Below are 16,671 nucleotides of genomic sequence, written 5' to 3' on the forward strand. Positions count from 1 at the left end.
TTGTTGGTGGGCATCCAACTGAGAAACAGACTTCTCCTGCATTTGGTGGTGGCAGCTAATGTGTGGGAAAGACCCAGGCTCTGGAGTCAGAAAAATCAGGCCTTGAACCCCAGCTTTACCCTGTTAAATCCCCCTGCAACCTCGGGCAAAGTTAGTCCAACTCTTGGCTTCTTCAGCTACAAAATGGGGTTTGAAATAGCACCGACTCGTCAGGGCTGTTCTGATGTAGAATGTGCTCAGTCGCTCAATCACGTCTCTTAGCGACCCCATGGACTGTGTAGCTCATCAGGCTCCTCTGTCCATGGGATTCTCCAGGCAAGAATACTGGAGTGGGTTGCCATGCCCTTCTCCAGGCTGCTGTAGAATGGATAATAGTAATTGGCATGTTGTCAGTTTTCAATTAATATGCATTAGCCCTTTCCTTCTTCCCTTCCTAGTAGGCTGTAGCCTGCAGACAGCAAGGGGGACTCAGCTTCTCCTGAGTTGGACTGCCACAATGCACCCAGCTTGTGTCCCTTCTCTTTCTCCTGGAAGCCTTCCCTGACTCGATGTGTCAGTAATTTTCTTCTATGGACTCTCCACAGTTCCCTAAACCCCTCTTTACAAAGTTCTGGTCTGTGCGTGTGTGTGTGTTAGTAGCTCAGTTGTGTCTGACTTTTTGCAAGTTCATGGTTGTAGCCCACAAGACTCCTCGGTCCATGGAATTTTTCAGGTACGAATATTGGAGAAGGTTGCCATATCCTACTCCAGGGAATCTTCCCAACCCAGGGACTGAACCTGCACCTTCTGCAGTGGCAAATGGGTTCTTTACCACTAGCCACGTGGGAAGCCCAGAAGCTCTGGTCCAGTGCTACTGAAATGATTTGATCCAGGCACCTCCACTAGCCATGCTGAGGAGCACTGAGAGGCTCTTTGGGTAGAATCAACCCCAAAGGCTCTTGCTCCCAGACTACTTTGAGGTCCAGAAGAAATGGGTTGGAATCAGGCTCTGCCATTAATTCCTACCATCTAGGCCAAGTTGGGTTTCCCTGGTGGCTCAGATAGTAAAGAATCTGCCGGCAATGCAGACCTGAGTTCGATCCCTGGGTTTGGAAGATCCCCTGGAGAAGGGAATGGCAACCCACTGTAGTATTTTTGCCTGGAGAATCCCAAGAACAGAGGAGCCTGGCAGGCTATAGTTTATGGGATAGCAGAGTCAGACACTACTGGGCAAATAACACATACACACACACACACACACACAGGGCAAGTTACTTAGCTTTAACACGACCACAGGTTATCCTTGAGAAAAATGGATATAAAAGTCACACCGACTTTACAGAGGTGATTCTCAAGCTGTAACTACAGGAAATCGCCTAGGAGCCATTCCTAGAGTTTCTGATCAGCAGGTTTGTGTCAGGGAACAATAGTTTGCATTCCTAACCAATTTCAGATGATAATGAGGCTGCCCATTGAGGACACTGTGAAAACCACTGTTCTAGGAGGTTCCAAGAGTCTGACGTGAAACTCGAGGTGCAGCTCCGGGCACAAGGCAAGTGAATGCTGCTATTACTGTGTCTATCCGGTGGAGTCCTCTTCCAGGCACTCTGTTCCACAGAAAACCTAACCCCTTACTTCTCCAGCCCCTCAACCACCCCGCGGGAGCCCGTTCCAGCCGCCAAAAGCAGTGTCAGCACAGGTGGGCGGGGCGGCCTGAGTGAGAACGCGGGCAAGGGGTGGGGCCAAGCTTGGGCATCCTGCGCCTGCGTGCGGAAGGAGGGGGCGTGGCCCAAGCTCCAGGCCGGAAGCGGGAGGCTGCCGGGGCGGGCCCGCTGGCGTCCCCTTTCCGGCTGGTCCCCATGGAGGCGCTGGGGAAGCTGAAGCAGTTCGATGCCTATCCCAAGACTCTGGAGGACTTCCGGGTCAAGACCTGCGGGGGCGCCACGGGTAGGGCGTGGCGGGGTCGGGGTCGTGGGGAGTGGGGTGTCCTGGAGGTTGGCCGGGGCGCCTGGAACTTGTCCGGCCTGCCGGGGGCAGAGGGTTCCTCTTGTCCCTCTGGACAGAGGCCATTCTGACCCTCGCTTCCTGCCCTGCAGTGACCATTGTCAGTGGCCTTCTTATGCTACTATTGTTCCTGTCGGAGCTGCAGTATTACCTCACCACAGAGGTAAGGGGCGGGGCCTAGCATGTGGGCGGGGCTTGGCATTATAGTGGTAGGAGTTTATGGAATGGGGCAAGAGAGGCTTGAGGTGAAATCTTACGAAGGTAGTCCTGCCCCAGGTGCATCCTGAGCTCTACGTGGACAAGTCACGGGGGGATAAACTGAAGATCAACATCAATGTGCTCTTTCCGCACATGCCTTGTGCCTGTGAGTACCTCACCATGGGTGGGAATGGCAAGCCCCAGGGTTCTCAGATAGGCTTCCAGGTTCACAGCTCCAGCCTTAGGTTCTGGACTGGACTCCAGGAGAGCCTCCTTCCCCTAGTCCACTGCCACCCCAAAACAAGCTCAGCATCCCCTTACTCTCCAAAACCCTTGCCCTTAGGACACAGCCCTTTACCCTGACCTCCTGCTTCCAGATCTGAGCATCGATGCCATGGATGTGGCTGGGGAGCAGCAGCTGGATGTGGAACACAACCTGTTCAAAAAACGGCTTGATAAGGATGGCTTTCCCGTGAGCTCAGAGGCAGAGCGTCATGGTAACTTGGGGGGAAGAGGCCAGATCTCAAATCCCAGAGGTGGACATGCCCAAGCCCTACCTTCTGGCAGGTGGGCTGTGACTGACTCAGTGACACATGAAGCAACTAGGACCCAGAGAAGTCAAGTGGCTTGCCAAGGGTCACCCAGCTATTAAGAGTCAGGGTGGGCTGAAATCCTGGCTTTCTAGCCTCTGTGTATTGAGGAGAGTACTCTACGTGGCTGTCATTCTGAGGTCCCGAATCCCTGCCTATTGTGGTTGAGTAACAGATGTCAGAGGATGAGTCCTATGTGCCTTGGCAGAACTCCTCTAGGTGGACCCAGGCTTCTCTGGCTGTCTACTTCCTTGTCCCACAGACTGACTTCATCCCATAATGCTCTTCCCTCTTGGAATGCAGGATGGCTTAAGTTTAAGTCTTTGTTCTTGATTTAGATTGCCTGAGTTTAGATGTAGCTTTGTCTTTTGCTGTTCATGCCCTCGGCTATTAAATCGTGATAAACAGTTGTACCTACCACGTGGAATTGCAGGATCAAATGAAGTAATACATGTATAATGCCTAGTTCAAAGTGTTGTTCACTTTTAGCTTCCTTTCTTTTCTCTGTGTCCTCCCAGTGCCTCCATTAATTCAGTTTCCCTCCATAACAAAACCTTCCTGAAAGCTCTGATTTTTTTCACACCTTAGAGATTGCTTTGTTGGTCAGCTTTATCATTTGTTCATTAAAATGTTGAACACCAGTATAACCAATAGAATTTGCTATAGGATTGGATATGGAGTCAAGGTCGATTCCAAAGCTTTGGTCTGAGCAAGTGAATGATTTAATGACCAAAGAAGGAAGAGGATTTTTGTGTATGGGTGGGAGAGGTGGGGGAATATATATATCTCCACTACTGTGTAACAAGTAACCCCAAAAGTTAGTGACTTAATTCAACAAACATTTGTTTTTGTCAGTTTCTGTGGGTCAGGAATTTGGGAGCGGCTTGGTTGGGTTGTTCTGACCATTGCAGTTGGCAACATGGAGGTCACTGGAAACTGAACAGAATAGTTTTGATACTGTTGGGGATGAAAATCTAATCACAGAGCAGAAAAGGAAGTGGAGACATCAAGTATAGATGACCCTTCCAGGAGTTTTTCTGTAAGAGAGAGCAGAGAAGTGGGGTGGGGATTGGAAGAGAGTGCATGTGGGTTGGTTGGTTTGGTGTTGAGATTAAGCCAGGTCCTGTTGCTTCTGTCTTTTTGGTGGAGATTGAGAACAAGCTCATTAGCTAAGAGTGGAAAAAGGGAAACGGATTTTGGAAGCCTAAGGAGAGAGGAGAAGATATAAATTAGTCATCTCAGCGAATGGAAGAGTGAACTAATTAGTGAAAGGAAGTAGGATTGCCAGGCAGTCTTAAGGGAGGCACAGGAAGAAGTAGGCACAGAGAGTTGAACTCAGCTAGGAGGTGGGTTTTGCTACACTTACACAATGAAGGGAGAACAAGTGACTTGTGCTTGTGTGCAAGAGAATGATTACAGCAGTGGACTAGAGAATTTTTTTTCCAGCTTTGTGGATGTATAATTGGAATATAGCATCATGTAAATTCAAGCTATACAATATGATGATTTAACATACATATATATTGTAAGATGATTACCATAGTAGGGTAACAGCCATTACCCACAGTTACCTTTTTTGTGTATAAGGTGAGAACGTTTTAAGATCTACTCTTAGCAACTTTCAAGTTTACAATATCATTAACTATAGTCCCCATGCTGTTAGATCCTCAGAACTTATTCATCTTATAAGTGAAAGTCTGTGCCCATTGACCAACGTTTCCCCATTTTCCCTACCCCTGAACCCCTGGCAGCCAACAATCTACTGTCTTTCTATGCATTTGTTATTTTTAGATTTTGCATGTAAATGAGACCATAACAGTATTTGTCTTTATCTGTCTGACTTATTTTACTTAATATAATATCCTCAGGTTTATCCATGTTGTTGGAAATGGTAGGATATTCTTCTTTTTAATGGCTGAATAATATTCCAATATATACACATACAGAGCTTCCCAGGTGGCCCAGTGGTAAAGAATCTGCCTGCCAGTTCAAAAGACACAAGAGACACAGGTTCGATCCTTCAGTCAGAAAGATCCCCTGGAGGAGGAAATGGCAACCACTCCATTGTCCTTGCTTGGAAAATTCCATGGACAGAGGAGCTTGGTGGGCTACAGTCCATGGAATCACAAAGAGTTAGACGTGACTGAATGACTAAGCACACACACCCACATATACATATACACAATATATATTGGTTTGGCCAAAAAATTTGTTCAGGTTTCTCCATAAGATGTTCAGAATATATAATATTCTAATATATTCCTATATATATATATATAAGAATATTACATATATATATCATATGAAATATGTGTGTGTGTGTGTGTGTATACACACAGACACACAAGTCACAGTTTCCTTATCCATTCATTTGTTGATTGACTCTCACATTGTTTTCATGTCTTGGTTATTGTGGATAATGCTACAGTAAACATGGGTCTACAGATATCTCTTCAAGATAGTGATTTCTTTCTTTCTTTCTTTTTTTTTTTTTTTTGCATATATACCCAGAAATGGGAATTGTTGGGACATATGATAATTCTATTTTTAATTTTTTGAAGGACTTCCATATTGTTTTCCATAACAGCTATACTAATTTACACTCCCACTAACAGTGCACAAGGGTTTCCTTTCCTCTGCTTTGTCGACAATACTTATTTTATTTTTTGTTTTTGTTTTTTTCCAATAATAGCCAGCCATTCTAACAGATGTGAGGTGATATCTAGTGGTTTTGATTTGCATTTCCCTGATGATAAGTAACACTGAGCACCTTTTCGTGTCTCTGTTAACCATCTGTATGTCTTCTTTTGAAAAATGTTTATTCAACTCCTTTGCCCATTTTTAATTGGACAAATTGGTTTTTTTGCTATTGAGTTTTATCAGTTCCTCAAATGTTTTTAATATTAACCCCTTATCAGAGTTATCTTTTGTAAATATTTCCTTTGTTCCATAGGTTGCCCTTTCATTTTAATAGTTTCTTTGCTGTGCAGAAACTGTTTCTTTTGATGTAGTAGCACTTATTTCTTTTTGCTTTTGTTGCCTGTGCTTTTGGTATTGTATCCAAAAAATCATTGCCGAGACCAGTATCAAGGAGTTCTTTCCCTATGTTTTCTTCCTAGGAGTTTTGCAGTATCAAGTTTTACATTTAAGTCTTTAATCCATTTTGAGTTAATTTTTGCGAGTGGTGTAAAATAGGGGTGTGATTTCCTTCTTTTGTGTGTGAATATCTGTTTTTTTCCAGCACCATTTAATAAAGAGACAGTTCATTACCCATTTGAACCATAGAATTTAAATAAAGAGGGCAGTGAGGGTATGAAGGGGTGATAGTGGTATCAAAGAATCGGTGGGTTCTGGGTACCAGAGAGAGTGGGCTGGGAAGAAGAGGATAAGATTTAAGATTGGGATATATGAAATTGAATTTTGGAAGGTTTGCGACCACTGGTAAATAACTGAGTATGGAAATGGCTGGTGGAGGATGGTTGACAAAAATAAAAAGTTTATTGGAGGACTAGAAGTCAGGGTTCTGAATATTGAAACTGCCAGTATGGTGAGGTAGTTAAAGGCAGGGAGCCAGGTGCAGAGAGAGCAGTCTGAGAGCAAGCACCAGGGCGAGGGGGTTAAGGGCTTACACTTTGGATTCAGAGCTGAAATCTGCCACTTACAGTGTTGCATTGGGCAAAATCACTTTTCATCTCTGAGCCTCAGCACCTTCTCAGTACTGTGGGGATAGTAACCTCCACCTTCACAGAGTCATGTGGGGTTGAAAAGAGACTATGTGTAAAGTACAGCAACCTGTACTCAGCTGATCTTTAATATTCACTTTTATTATTTTATTGCTATTACCTTTTATTAAAAGAAATACTACAGGTGTGGAAATGCTTACTGTCTGACACATAGTATGCACTCTGTAAATATTAGGTATTACAATGTTTATTATTCCTAAGCCACAGGCCAGAGGGCCCATGCAAGGGTTGTGCTGTGCTTAGTCACTTAGCCATGTCCGACTCTTTGTCACCCCATGGACTATAGCCCTCTAGGCTCCTCTGTCCATGTGGATTCTCCAGGCATTAATACTGAAGTGGGTTGCCATGCCCTCCTCCAGGGGATCTTCCTAACCCAGGGATCAAACCCAGGTTTCCCTCATTGCAGGCAGATTCTTTACTGTCTGAGCCATCAGGGAAGCCCATGCGAGGGTTAAGGGGTGCCGATTTCACTATGCCTGCCCCTGGCTCATGACCCTGCCTCTTGCCTTCCCCTTAGAGCTCGGGAAAGTCGAGGTGAAGGTGTTTGACCCTGATTCCCTGGACCCTAATCGCTGTGAGAGCTGCTATGGTGCTGAGACGGAAGACATCAAGTGAGCCAGGGTCAGGGGGTCAGGCTGGGGGGTGGGGAGCAGGGCTCCCATCAGTCATCCCCAGCCTCTGTTGGATGCCCGTGGTGGGGGGAGTGGTGTTGGCCAAGAATTAAGATGGGATGGGCTATATGCCTTGGTCACTGATCCTAGGTCTGGTGTCAGGCTCAGTGGCCAGGCCCTTCCTGGGGGCTGCAGAGCTGGGGACGAGGTCAAAGTGGTCCTTGTTCTGGCTCAGTGGTAGTCTCTGGAGTCCAGCTGCCTGGGTTCCACCTATGTGTCCTTGGGCCAAACTACATAACCCTTGTGATGGGGGTGAAAAGGATACCTTTCTCATAAGATTTACGTAGGGAATAAATGTATTTTCTATGTACAGCACTGAGATTGAAAGCCCCGGCCCAGGTTCTTAAGCCTTCCTTATATGGCAGCTGCTATTTTGTTTCTCAGGCCCTGACCCCCGGGATTCAGCAGACCTAGGGTAGAGCCTGGGAATATGTATTTACAATCTTTTTTTTAATTTAGGTAAAATATACGTGACATGAAATTTACCATTTTGACTGTTTTCATATGTGCCATCTGGTAGTATTAACTACATGCATAGCCCTGTGTGATCATCACCATGATCCAGTCTAAAACTTTTCATCACCCCAAACAGAATGGGAGTATGTATGTTTTAACAGCCCTGCTGCCGCTGAGGAAACATACCGGAGGACACTGGACGATCAAGGATGAGGCTGGGGAGGCTTTGTCAGTGGGCAGCACTGCCTTGTTTCCCAAGGTGCCGGCTCTCTTTGGGTGCCTCTCTGACGCTCCCCCCGCACCTCCCCTCCTCAGGTGCTGTAACTCCTGTGAGGACGTGCGGGAGGCGTATCGCCGTCGAGGCTGGGCCTTCAAGAACCCAGACACCATTGAGCAGTGCCGGCGGGAGGGCTTCAGCCAGAAGATGCAGGAGCAGAAGAACGAAGGCTGCCAGGTGTACGGCTTCCTGGAGGTCAACAAGGTACGGGAGGAGCCCAGGCGGGACAGGCCAGCTGGGCTGTGGGTTGGCCCCGTCCACTGTGACTCGAGGGCACACTTGCCCTCAGGGGACAAAGGACAAAGGGAAAGGAGGAAGCGGCTGGAGGATGAGAGGGCATCTCCCCCCAGGTGGCCGGAAACTTCCACTTTGCCCCCGGGAAGAGCTTCCAGCAGTCCCACGTGCACGGTAAGCAACCCAGGTCAGCCGGGACACCTGGCGAGTTGGAGGGCCCCTTCCCCTGCCTGATGCTCTTTTGTCTTTGGCCCAGAGCAGACCCTCGTCTGAAGGCAGCAGTTTGGTAAACAGTTACGGGCACACGCCAGGGAGCCAGACTGTCTGGCTTCAGGTTTCAGTTTTTAGACCTTCCAGGCTGTCTACAACTTTGAGAAAATTCCTTTACTTTTTGAGCTTTAATTTCCTTGTTTCTAAAGTGGTGATGATAGTACTTATCTCCTATGCTGTTTGGGCAGGTTAAAGATGATAGCAGGGAACTTGGCATGTGGTAGGTACTTGTTTAAGTAGCAGCCCCCAATGTCAAGTAACCCATGTGCGAGACTTTGACGGAAGCAGAGCTGGTTTGGAACCCAGGGTCTGCCTCTCTCAAGCTGCGTCGAACTGGGACGTACTGAGCCCTACTTGGTTTTTTCTTCTGTAAAATGGGCCTGAAATAGTACGTGCCTTACAGTGTTGTTCACAAGGATGAATAAATGGAGATTTATTCTCATCCCTTTTTTCATTCATACATTCACTAGATACTTAGTAATCACCTATTGTGATTGTCGAGTCATGCGCTAGTCTAGGTGCTAAGGGATACAGCAGCGATCAAAACAAAGTCCCTGCCCTCATAATATTCTAGTAAAGAAAGAGACAGTCAACAAGCACATATAAAGATATGGTATATCAAGAACATATTTAAGTAACTCAAACCCAAAAAAAGGCAGGATAAAAATGATTGAAGTGAGAGGCTTGGGTGAGATGGTATGTGTGTGTGCTGTTCCATGGAGGGTGTCAGGGAAGACTGATGGGTAACCTCTGAGTGAAGATCTGAAGTGAGTACAGGGCCCGGCCATGTGGATGACTGTGGGGAGGTGTTTTCAAGCAGAGAGAAGAGCGAATGTGGATCCCTAAGGCAGGAATGTGCTTGGTGAATTCAGGGTGCAAGGAGGAAGTTAGGGTGACTGGAGCACAGTGAGCTGAGCTGCACGGTTAGGATAAGGTAAGGGAGGTGACAGGGCCCTGTCATGCAGGGCCCGGGAGGGCATCGCAGGGACTTGGGCTTTTACTTTGCGTGAGATGGGAGGGTGTTGTAGGGCTCTGAAGAAGTGGCACGTGATCTGACTTCTTTGACTTAACTCCTATAGGCAGCATTCTGCTTGGTGGAAGAGACTGGGGGGTTGTGGGTGAGGGGGCAGAGCGTGGGAGGAAAGGGGCAAGAGAGGCCAGTTAGGAGGCTGTCGCAGTGAGTGGTCAGTCGAGGCACCAGATGATGGGGCTGGGCCGGAGTGGGGCTAGAGGTTAAGGATACAGCAGCGAGAAGTAATACAGCAGGTAAGAAGTGACCGTGGATATTTCAAAGGTGGAGCTGAGAGGGGTTGCCAACAGATGTGAAGGTGAGGGGAAGAGGAGTCAAGATGACTCTGTGGTTGAAGTTACCATTTAGTGAGAAGGGGAGACTCAGAGGAACAGGTTTAGATGGTTGGAGTGATAACATAAGGCCACCTTTGACATGTTCAGACCAATGGGATGTCACCCCAGATGTCAGGTAAGCAATTGGCCACTCCAAGTCTAGAGTTCAGGAGAGAGGTCTGGCCTAGAGATACACATGCTGGAGTCATCTGTGTATTTAAAACCATGAGACTGGAGAATCACCTTTCAGGTGGAGGTGAGGGTAGATGGAGAGGAGGAGAGTTCAGGGGTCTAAGCGCTGGGCCCCCAAAATTAGAGGACAGAAGGACGCAGCGGTGGAGACACTGGGGAGATGAGAGTGTGACCCAGAGAGTGACATCCTGAAAGCTAAGGGATGGGTGTGTTTCCAGAACTGTGTCAGGTGCTTCTGGACGTCAAGTAGAATGGCCAGGGGGTGTCTAACATGGCAGTGGTCACTGTGACCGTAACAGAGTAGTTTGGGCCAGGAAGCACCCACTGAGAGGTTCAGGAGGGCGTGGGAGAGGAGTTGGAAGCGGTGAACAGAGGCAGCTCTTGCGGGGCCTGTACTCAAGGGGAGGGGGAGGGGCCGTCGCTGGAGAGAAGGGAAGTCAAGGGGGAGTTTGGTAAGATGTGTGATGTAGCCATGTGTCAGCATGCTGTTGGAAATTGCCTAGTGGAGAGAACAGAAGTGATGCCCTGTAGGTGAGGGGGACATTTGCTGGAGTGAAGTCCTTGAGAAGGAAAAGGAAGACAATGTAGTGCCCTAGAGGTGTAGAAAGTCCCAATTTGGCAACAGGAGGGAAGGCGGACCTGCATAGGTACAGGTAGGTTGGCAGCTGAGTGACATGGAAATCATCAGTTGTGACAGGGCCATCGTCTAAGAGAGCGTGACAGCGAGTGGCCAGAACTCTAGAGCGCCAGTGTGAGAGGGCTGCCCGGTGGTTCTGCGTGGGTCTCCAGGCGATTCAAACAAAGGGGATGGAAGGTGGTGTAGTGCCGTGAGCTGCAGACCTGAGATTTTTAGGGAAAATCAAGGGCAATGAAGTGATCTAGAAATGGCATCAAGGAGCACGGAGGACCTCTGTTAAGGCCAGGAAGGAGGACAGGTGTGGGAGAGGAGTAGTCACTGCTTGGGGGCTGCAAGGGGAGCCGGGCTGTGGCCAGTGTGTGAGGGGGAGGGAGGTGTGGAGGTTGAAGATGTTGGGGTTTCGCTGATGAGTAACGGCGTGTGGAAGGACCTAGAAGGGATGGGAGTCAGGATTGTACTCGGGGACATACAGAGCCACATGGTGGTAGGAGTCTAGGGGACAAGAGATGACTCGGCAGTCCTGAGCTGCCTGGTAACAAAGGACAGAAGTAATAGGCTTGGTGAAGATGGCCCTGCTGGTCTTCAAGGCGGTCTGCAGGGATGCGTCTGAGTGTGGGGGCAGGCAGGTACATCTGGAGGGGCCAGGGAACGTGGTCTCACTGGGATTGTAGGAAGACGATCAAGGTGGCTCTGTGGGCAGAGGGCCTGTGGGCACTCAGTGAGAGGTGACCCACCTCTGCTTCTCCGTCTGGCTGTTGTCAGAGCAGGGGGCCCAGGGCAGAGGGTCCCCCATAGCCTTGAGATATATTCCAAAGACAGAGCTATAGTTGCCCAAGGCCAGAGGCTGAACTGAAGGCCCGGAAGCTCGTTTCTGACATCGTGTTGATTTGGGGGAGGAGAGGGGAAGATTGTAAAGTTTATCTTAGATCCTACCTGGTCTTCAAGATAGCTCTGTGCAGAGAACACCAAGGCTCAGAGAGAATAAGTGACCTGCCCAAGGTCACACAGTTAGGAAAGTGACCCTCTGGGCTCTAGGTCTTTTGTTCTTCCTAGGCTACCACAGTCCTGCCCCAAGCCCCCTTGCACTCTTCTCTGGCCCGGGGATGGGCTCGGGAGGAGGCCTGTTAGCTGAGTCCAGACCCCGCTACTGAGGCAGGAACACCTGGTGCTCCCTTCTACCACGTGTCCTGCTCTGTGGTTCTCGCTATGAAGCTTTGAATCTTTTTTCTCTTCCTCCCTTCTCTCTCCTTCTCTCCCCCATGCTGCAGTACACGCTGTGGAGAGTAAGTGGCCCTACCCCCAGGGAAGCCAAGCCCCCATTTCTGGGGCAGCCTGTCCTCCCAAGAAGGGGGGTGGGTGTGGGTGGGCCTGGGAGGGGGCCTTCTCTGGCCTGATGGCTGGGTGACTATAACAAGCGGTGGGTGTATCCATTCGCTGGGGTTCCTTGTAGCAGGAGAGATCAGGGTTCGCGGGCAGGAGGAATTTGTTTTGAAACAGGGGGTGTCGGGTGCCTGCTGGGTTCCCTTTGGTGGCTTCAGGGTGGGAGCAGAGGAGGTCGGGAAAGAACTTAGACCACATTCTTAAGTCCCACCTTGCTTTGGGGTTCAGTGACTGGCCCATCGGCTCTAGTTCCTGAAAGACCTGAGTCAGTGGGCTTTATCTCCTGAGATGCAGGGCCTCGGGCCTTGGTGGGAGCAAAGGTCTGGAGTGGTGCCCATAAAGGGCTCCCTGCACATGCGAGGGAAGAAGTGGGCCCTGTAGAGGGCATGAATTCTCACCTCTCATGCAGGCCCACAGCAGGCCCTCTGGCTGCCCTCAAGCAGGGCCGGGTTGGTGAGTGAATGAGGGGTGGAAGACGAGCCAGGCAGGTCACGGTCCAGCAGGAGGAGTGGGGAGGCCTGAGTAAGGGTCTGGAGAGCCTGCTCCCTGCTGACACCTCCTCCCTTCTCTCCTAGTCCACGACCTGCAGAGCTTCGGCCTCGACAACGTACGTACCAGGTGGAAACCATGAAGGGCGGATGGAGGTGGAGGCGTAGTTGCTGCCTTCATTCTCTGTAGAGACATCCTGGGATGCGGGAGCAGATACAGAAAAATAAACCACGTTCTGACAGGGGTGCAGTGTGAGGATCACTGGTGTGACTTTTGAACTGAGACTTGCATAGGCGGGAGATGGGGGATGGGCTTGGACAAGAGCATCCGGGCAGAGGGAGCCTGGGGTGAGGTCAGGAGGGTTGGGGCACTTCTGAGGAAAAACAGGGCTTTTTCCTGTGTGGTTGGTTGAGGATGAGCCTGGAGGGTGTGCCATTCAGGAGAGTCTGGTCTCTTTCCGGAGCAGTGGGAGGCAGTTGGCTTACTTCAAGCAGGGTCATAATGGAATCAGATTTGCATAGTTTTTAAAAGATCCCTCTAGTGGCTGTTTGACTCGACAGGAGCAGAGCAGGCGAGGGAGCTGGGAGAAATGGGGCCTCTCCAGCCTAGGCCACCAAGGACCTGTGCTGTGATTGTCTCATGTGTGGGTGCAACCAGAATGTCAAACTCTGCAGTCCCATGAGCCCCCAGACCCTGAGGAAGGAGTTCCTAGGTGGGGGTTGGGGTGCCTGTCTCAGACAGGCTCTTAGGGAAAACCCATCTCCGCACACCCACTCCCCAGACCCAGGTGCCCCTGTGTGAAAAGCTTTAGAGAGGGTGGGGCCTGTCGGAGCCTCGAGTGCTTGGAGGCCCAGGCACTGGTATTGCTTGCAGATCAACATGACCCACTACATCCGGCACCTGTCATTTGGGGAGGACTACCCGGGCATCGTGAACCCCCTGGACCACACCAACGTCACGGCACCCCAAGGTACCAGTGCGGGAGGTGGCCCCCAGCGGCCCACGCCCTGCTGGCAGCCATGCCCAGCGCCCTCTTCTCCCCGCAGCCTCCATGATGTTTCAGTACTTTGTGAAGGTGGTGCCCACGGTGTACATGAAGGTGGACGGAGAGGTGAGTCTGAGGGGGCCCAGACTTCAGGGCACCCCCTGGAGCCAAGCCCAAGAATTCCTTCACCCTGGGAAGTGAAGTCCTGCTCTTACCCCATATGATGGGTGACAGGCTGAGGCTCAGAGGGGGCTGGGTGATTTGCCCCATAGCTAGAGCTCAGGCCCCAGGCTGTCAGAGTTCAGAGCACTTTTTCTCCTTGCCACCCACTGCCTCTCTGTCCCCCACGGTCTGCCCTGGGCCAGGGGCTAGCCAGGCTGACCCTTCCATGCCCCTCCCTCCTATCTCTCCTGAGGCCTGTGGAGCGGCATCTCCGCAGATAGGTAGAATGCGTGAGGACTGAGTGGAGAGGATGCCAGACCCAGCATTGCCTGGGGTTCATGGTGCAGCCCTGAAGAGTTACTGTTCTCCCCCACTGAGAGGGTCCACCATACGGAGCTGGGATTGGTAACCCGTAAAGAGCTGGTGACTGGAGGGGAAGCGGGGATGGTCAGGCTGCGAGAGGGCGTGGAGGTGGTCCCCGGGCCTTGCAGTGTTTGATTCCAGCACGGGGGCCTCGCTTTCTCCTCCACACAGTCAAGGCACTGCCACACCAGGGGCAGGAGCAGGGGCTGGGGCCGCGGGGCTGGGAGCCGGGTCACAGACCTGGCCCCGGCCCAGTCTCCCCTCCTGTGCTAGGTGCTGAGGACGAATCAGTTCTCTGTGACCAGACATGAGAAGGTCGCCAACGGGCTGATGGGCGATCAGGGGCTTCCCGGGGTCTTCGTGCTCTACGAGCTCTCGCCCATGATGGTGAAGCTGACAGAGAAGCACAGGTGAGGGCCGGGGAACGGAGGGGCCTGGGCCTGCGGGGAGCAGCGTGCCTGCTGACCTCCCCGCCCTTCTGTCAGGTCCTTCACACACTTCCTGACGGGTGTGTGCGCCATCATCGGGGGCATGTTCACAGGTCAGAAGCTGTGGGGTGTCTGTCTGGGGTTGAGGGTGAGGTGGGGAGTGGAAAACTTGACACCCCCTCCCCCCAGTTGGGTTTTGGTTGAGGGAGGACGGGCACTTCAAGGGCCAGAAGGAGATGCTGACCTGGCCAGTCAGGTGACAAGACCCGGAGGTCAAACCAAGGGCCCACCTGGGCCAGTGCCAGCCTTGGTCTCTCTCCCCAGTGGCCGGACTCATCGACTCTCTCATCTACCACTCAGCTCGAGCCATCCAGAAGAAAATTGATCTAGGGAAGACAACATAGTTGTCTGTCTCCCCACCCCTTCCCTCTTTCTCCTGTTTCTCTTTGACTTTGTGGTCATTTTCCCAGCCTCTTCTTACCCTACTCCCCACCACCCCCACCCCCATTCAACGAGGCGGTTGCAGCTCCAGGTTGTTGGTAAATCTATTGATTGTGATATACTTGCTGGTCTCTGTGTGGTTCTTGGGTCTTGCTGAAGTGTGGGAACAACCCCTCATTGCACCCTTACTGAAGGCAGTCAGGACTGGCAGATCAGAGCAGGCGGCTCTGGGGGCCCCAAGTGGACATCCCTGGTTTAATAGGACTTTATTCAAACCAGACTGATGTCCACCCCACAGCCCTGTCATCAGTCCTCCCACTGTGGTCTTTGGGCCTTTGGGGTTCAGCCCCAAGGCTAAGATGGAACTTTCCAGGATAAGCTTCCTGGAGTCACCGCACCTCCCAGGCTTGTGAGTTTCCGACCCTACTGGTTATGGGCCCTGTGCGCAGGCTGGGGCTTGTCCCCCCTAGTGGTGGCTAAAGCTGGGGCCCCTCCCTGCCACCCTGGGCTCAGTCACCTGATCCTCTCCTGCTTACTGACCCTGCTCCGTGCCAAGCCCTTCCTGGCTCCTGGTGTCCAAGGGGGGGTCCATCCAGGTCCTTCGCAATTTCCTGAGTGGACACAGAACTGAAAAATGGGGAGGGAAGGTAGTGGTGCTAGCAGGGCTAGCATTAGACCGTGGCTCTGGACCTCGTCAGGGCTTTTCATTAGAGCCCTTCAGACGTGTGGGGAGCTAGTCCTAAGACCTCACTACTGCACATCCCGGGGAACCAGGTATTTTAAAAGCTGGTCAGTTCAGCTGATCATTTCTTGGGGAGTTTCAGTGTAAGATAGTAGTGGGGGTGATGCAAAGTAGAGAAATGACCACAAAACTTCTGGAGGTAGACGGACATGAGACCCAGCTCTGACTTGGCCACTTGTGAGCTATGACTTTGGACACGTTATTGGTGGGCACTCGTCTATAAATTGCAGATGATGTCAACTTCAGTGAGTCTTGTTTTTTTGGTCGCCCAGGAACCATTCCTCTTATTAACATTATCCTGGGTTTCCTCTGGGAACCTCCCTGCCCACCCTGTCAGCTTGTGTGATTTTTGAGGAGGGTCGATCTCCCACCCTAAGCTCCAGGGGACGGCCCAGTCAGCATGCCCTATCCCTGCTGGTCCCAGCGACCCAGAGCGAGCCAGGCTCCAGCAGGACTAGGAAATCTTTCCTCCTGGATGTGAGGATGGGGAGAGTCAGGGTTGCTGCAGCCATCCTATACTTCCAGGGACAGACCATCTTTGTAAATGAGCTTCCCCTGAGAACAGCAGTGCCAGGCTCAGAGGCAGAGAACCAGTCTCAGTGACATTGTCTGAACCCTATGACAAACAGCGCCCGAAACCCACCATATCCTGGGAATTACCACTGGGGAAGCCAGAACAATCCCTTTTTGCTTCACCCAGCTTGGGTTGGGATTTCTGTCACTTGCAACCAAGTGTCCTAAGTGACCTGCCTACTCTCAGGGTTACAAGTTCATGGAGCGCACAGAGGGTTTAGCTGCCGTAGGACGGCAGCAGCCACCGGCAGATAGGTGAGCGCACCCAGCCATTGGCAGGGGCAGGAGGGCTGCTCACAGGGCCTGACACCTCAGTGGCCAGGCCTCCTCAGCAGGGATCCTCCCCTGGGTCCTATTCCTCCTGGCAGTAGGGCCACATGGGCAGCTCCCTCATCCTGTGTATTAGTCCAGTGGACCCCAGCTCCCAAGGTCACCCAGGAACACCTCTATTCTCTGCCCCAAGCATTATTTGGATTATTTCTTATCTGCTGTGGGTGTGCAGGTAACAAAGGT

At 51.1% G+C, this 16,671-nt stretch overlaps 1 protein-coding gene across 1 annotated transcript; it reads left to right on the forward strand.

The window, feature by feature from the left end:
* The first annotated feature begins 1,771 nt into the window (after nucleotides 1-1,771).
* On the forward strand, nucleotides 1,772-14,964 carry ERGIC3 (ERGIC and golgi 3). The gene is made up of 13 exons (XM_065921888.1): nucleotides 1,772-1,926; nucleotides 2,076-2,146; nucleotides 2,260-2,347; nucleotides 2,559-2,678; nucleotides 7,032-7,125; nucleotides 7,957-8,122; nucleotides 8,269-8,326; nucleotides 12,551-12,582; nucleotides 13,338-13,434; nucleotides 13,511-13,575; nucleotides 14,248-14,384; nucleotides 14,460-14,515; nucleotides 14,727-14,964. The coding sequence occupies exons 1-13, from the start codon at nucleotides 1,839-1,841 to the stop codon at nucleotides 14,804-14,806; spliced, it is 1,152 nt and encodes a 383-aa protein (XP_065777960.1). The 5' UTR covers nucleotides 1,772-1,838; the 3' UTR covers nucleotides 14,807-14,964.
* The last annotated feature ends 1,707 nt before the right edge of the window (nucleotides 14,965-16,671 follow it).

This window comes from Muntiacus reevesi, chromosome 2 (assembly GCF_963930625.1).
Source record: "Muntiacus reevesi chromosome 2, mMunRee1.1, whole genome shotgun sequence".
NCBI classification, from domain to species: Eukaryota; Metazoa; Chordata; class Mammalia; order Artiodactyla; family Cervidae; genus Muntiacus; species Muntiacus reevesi.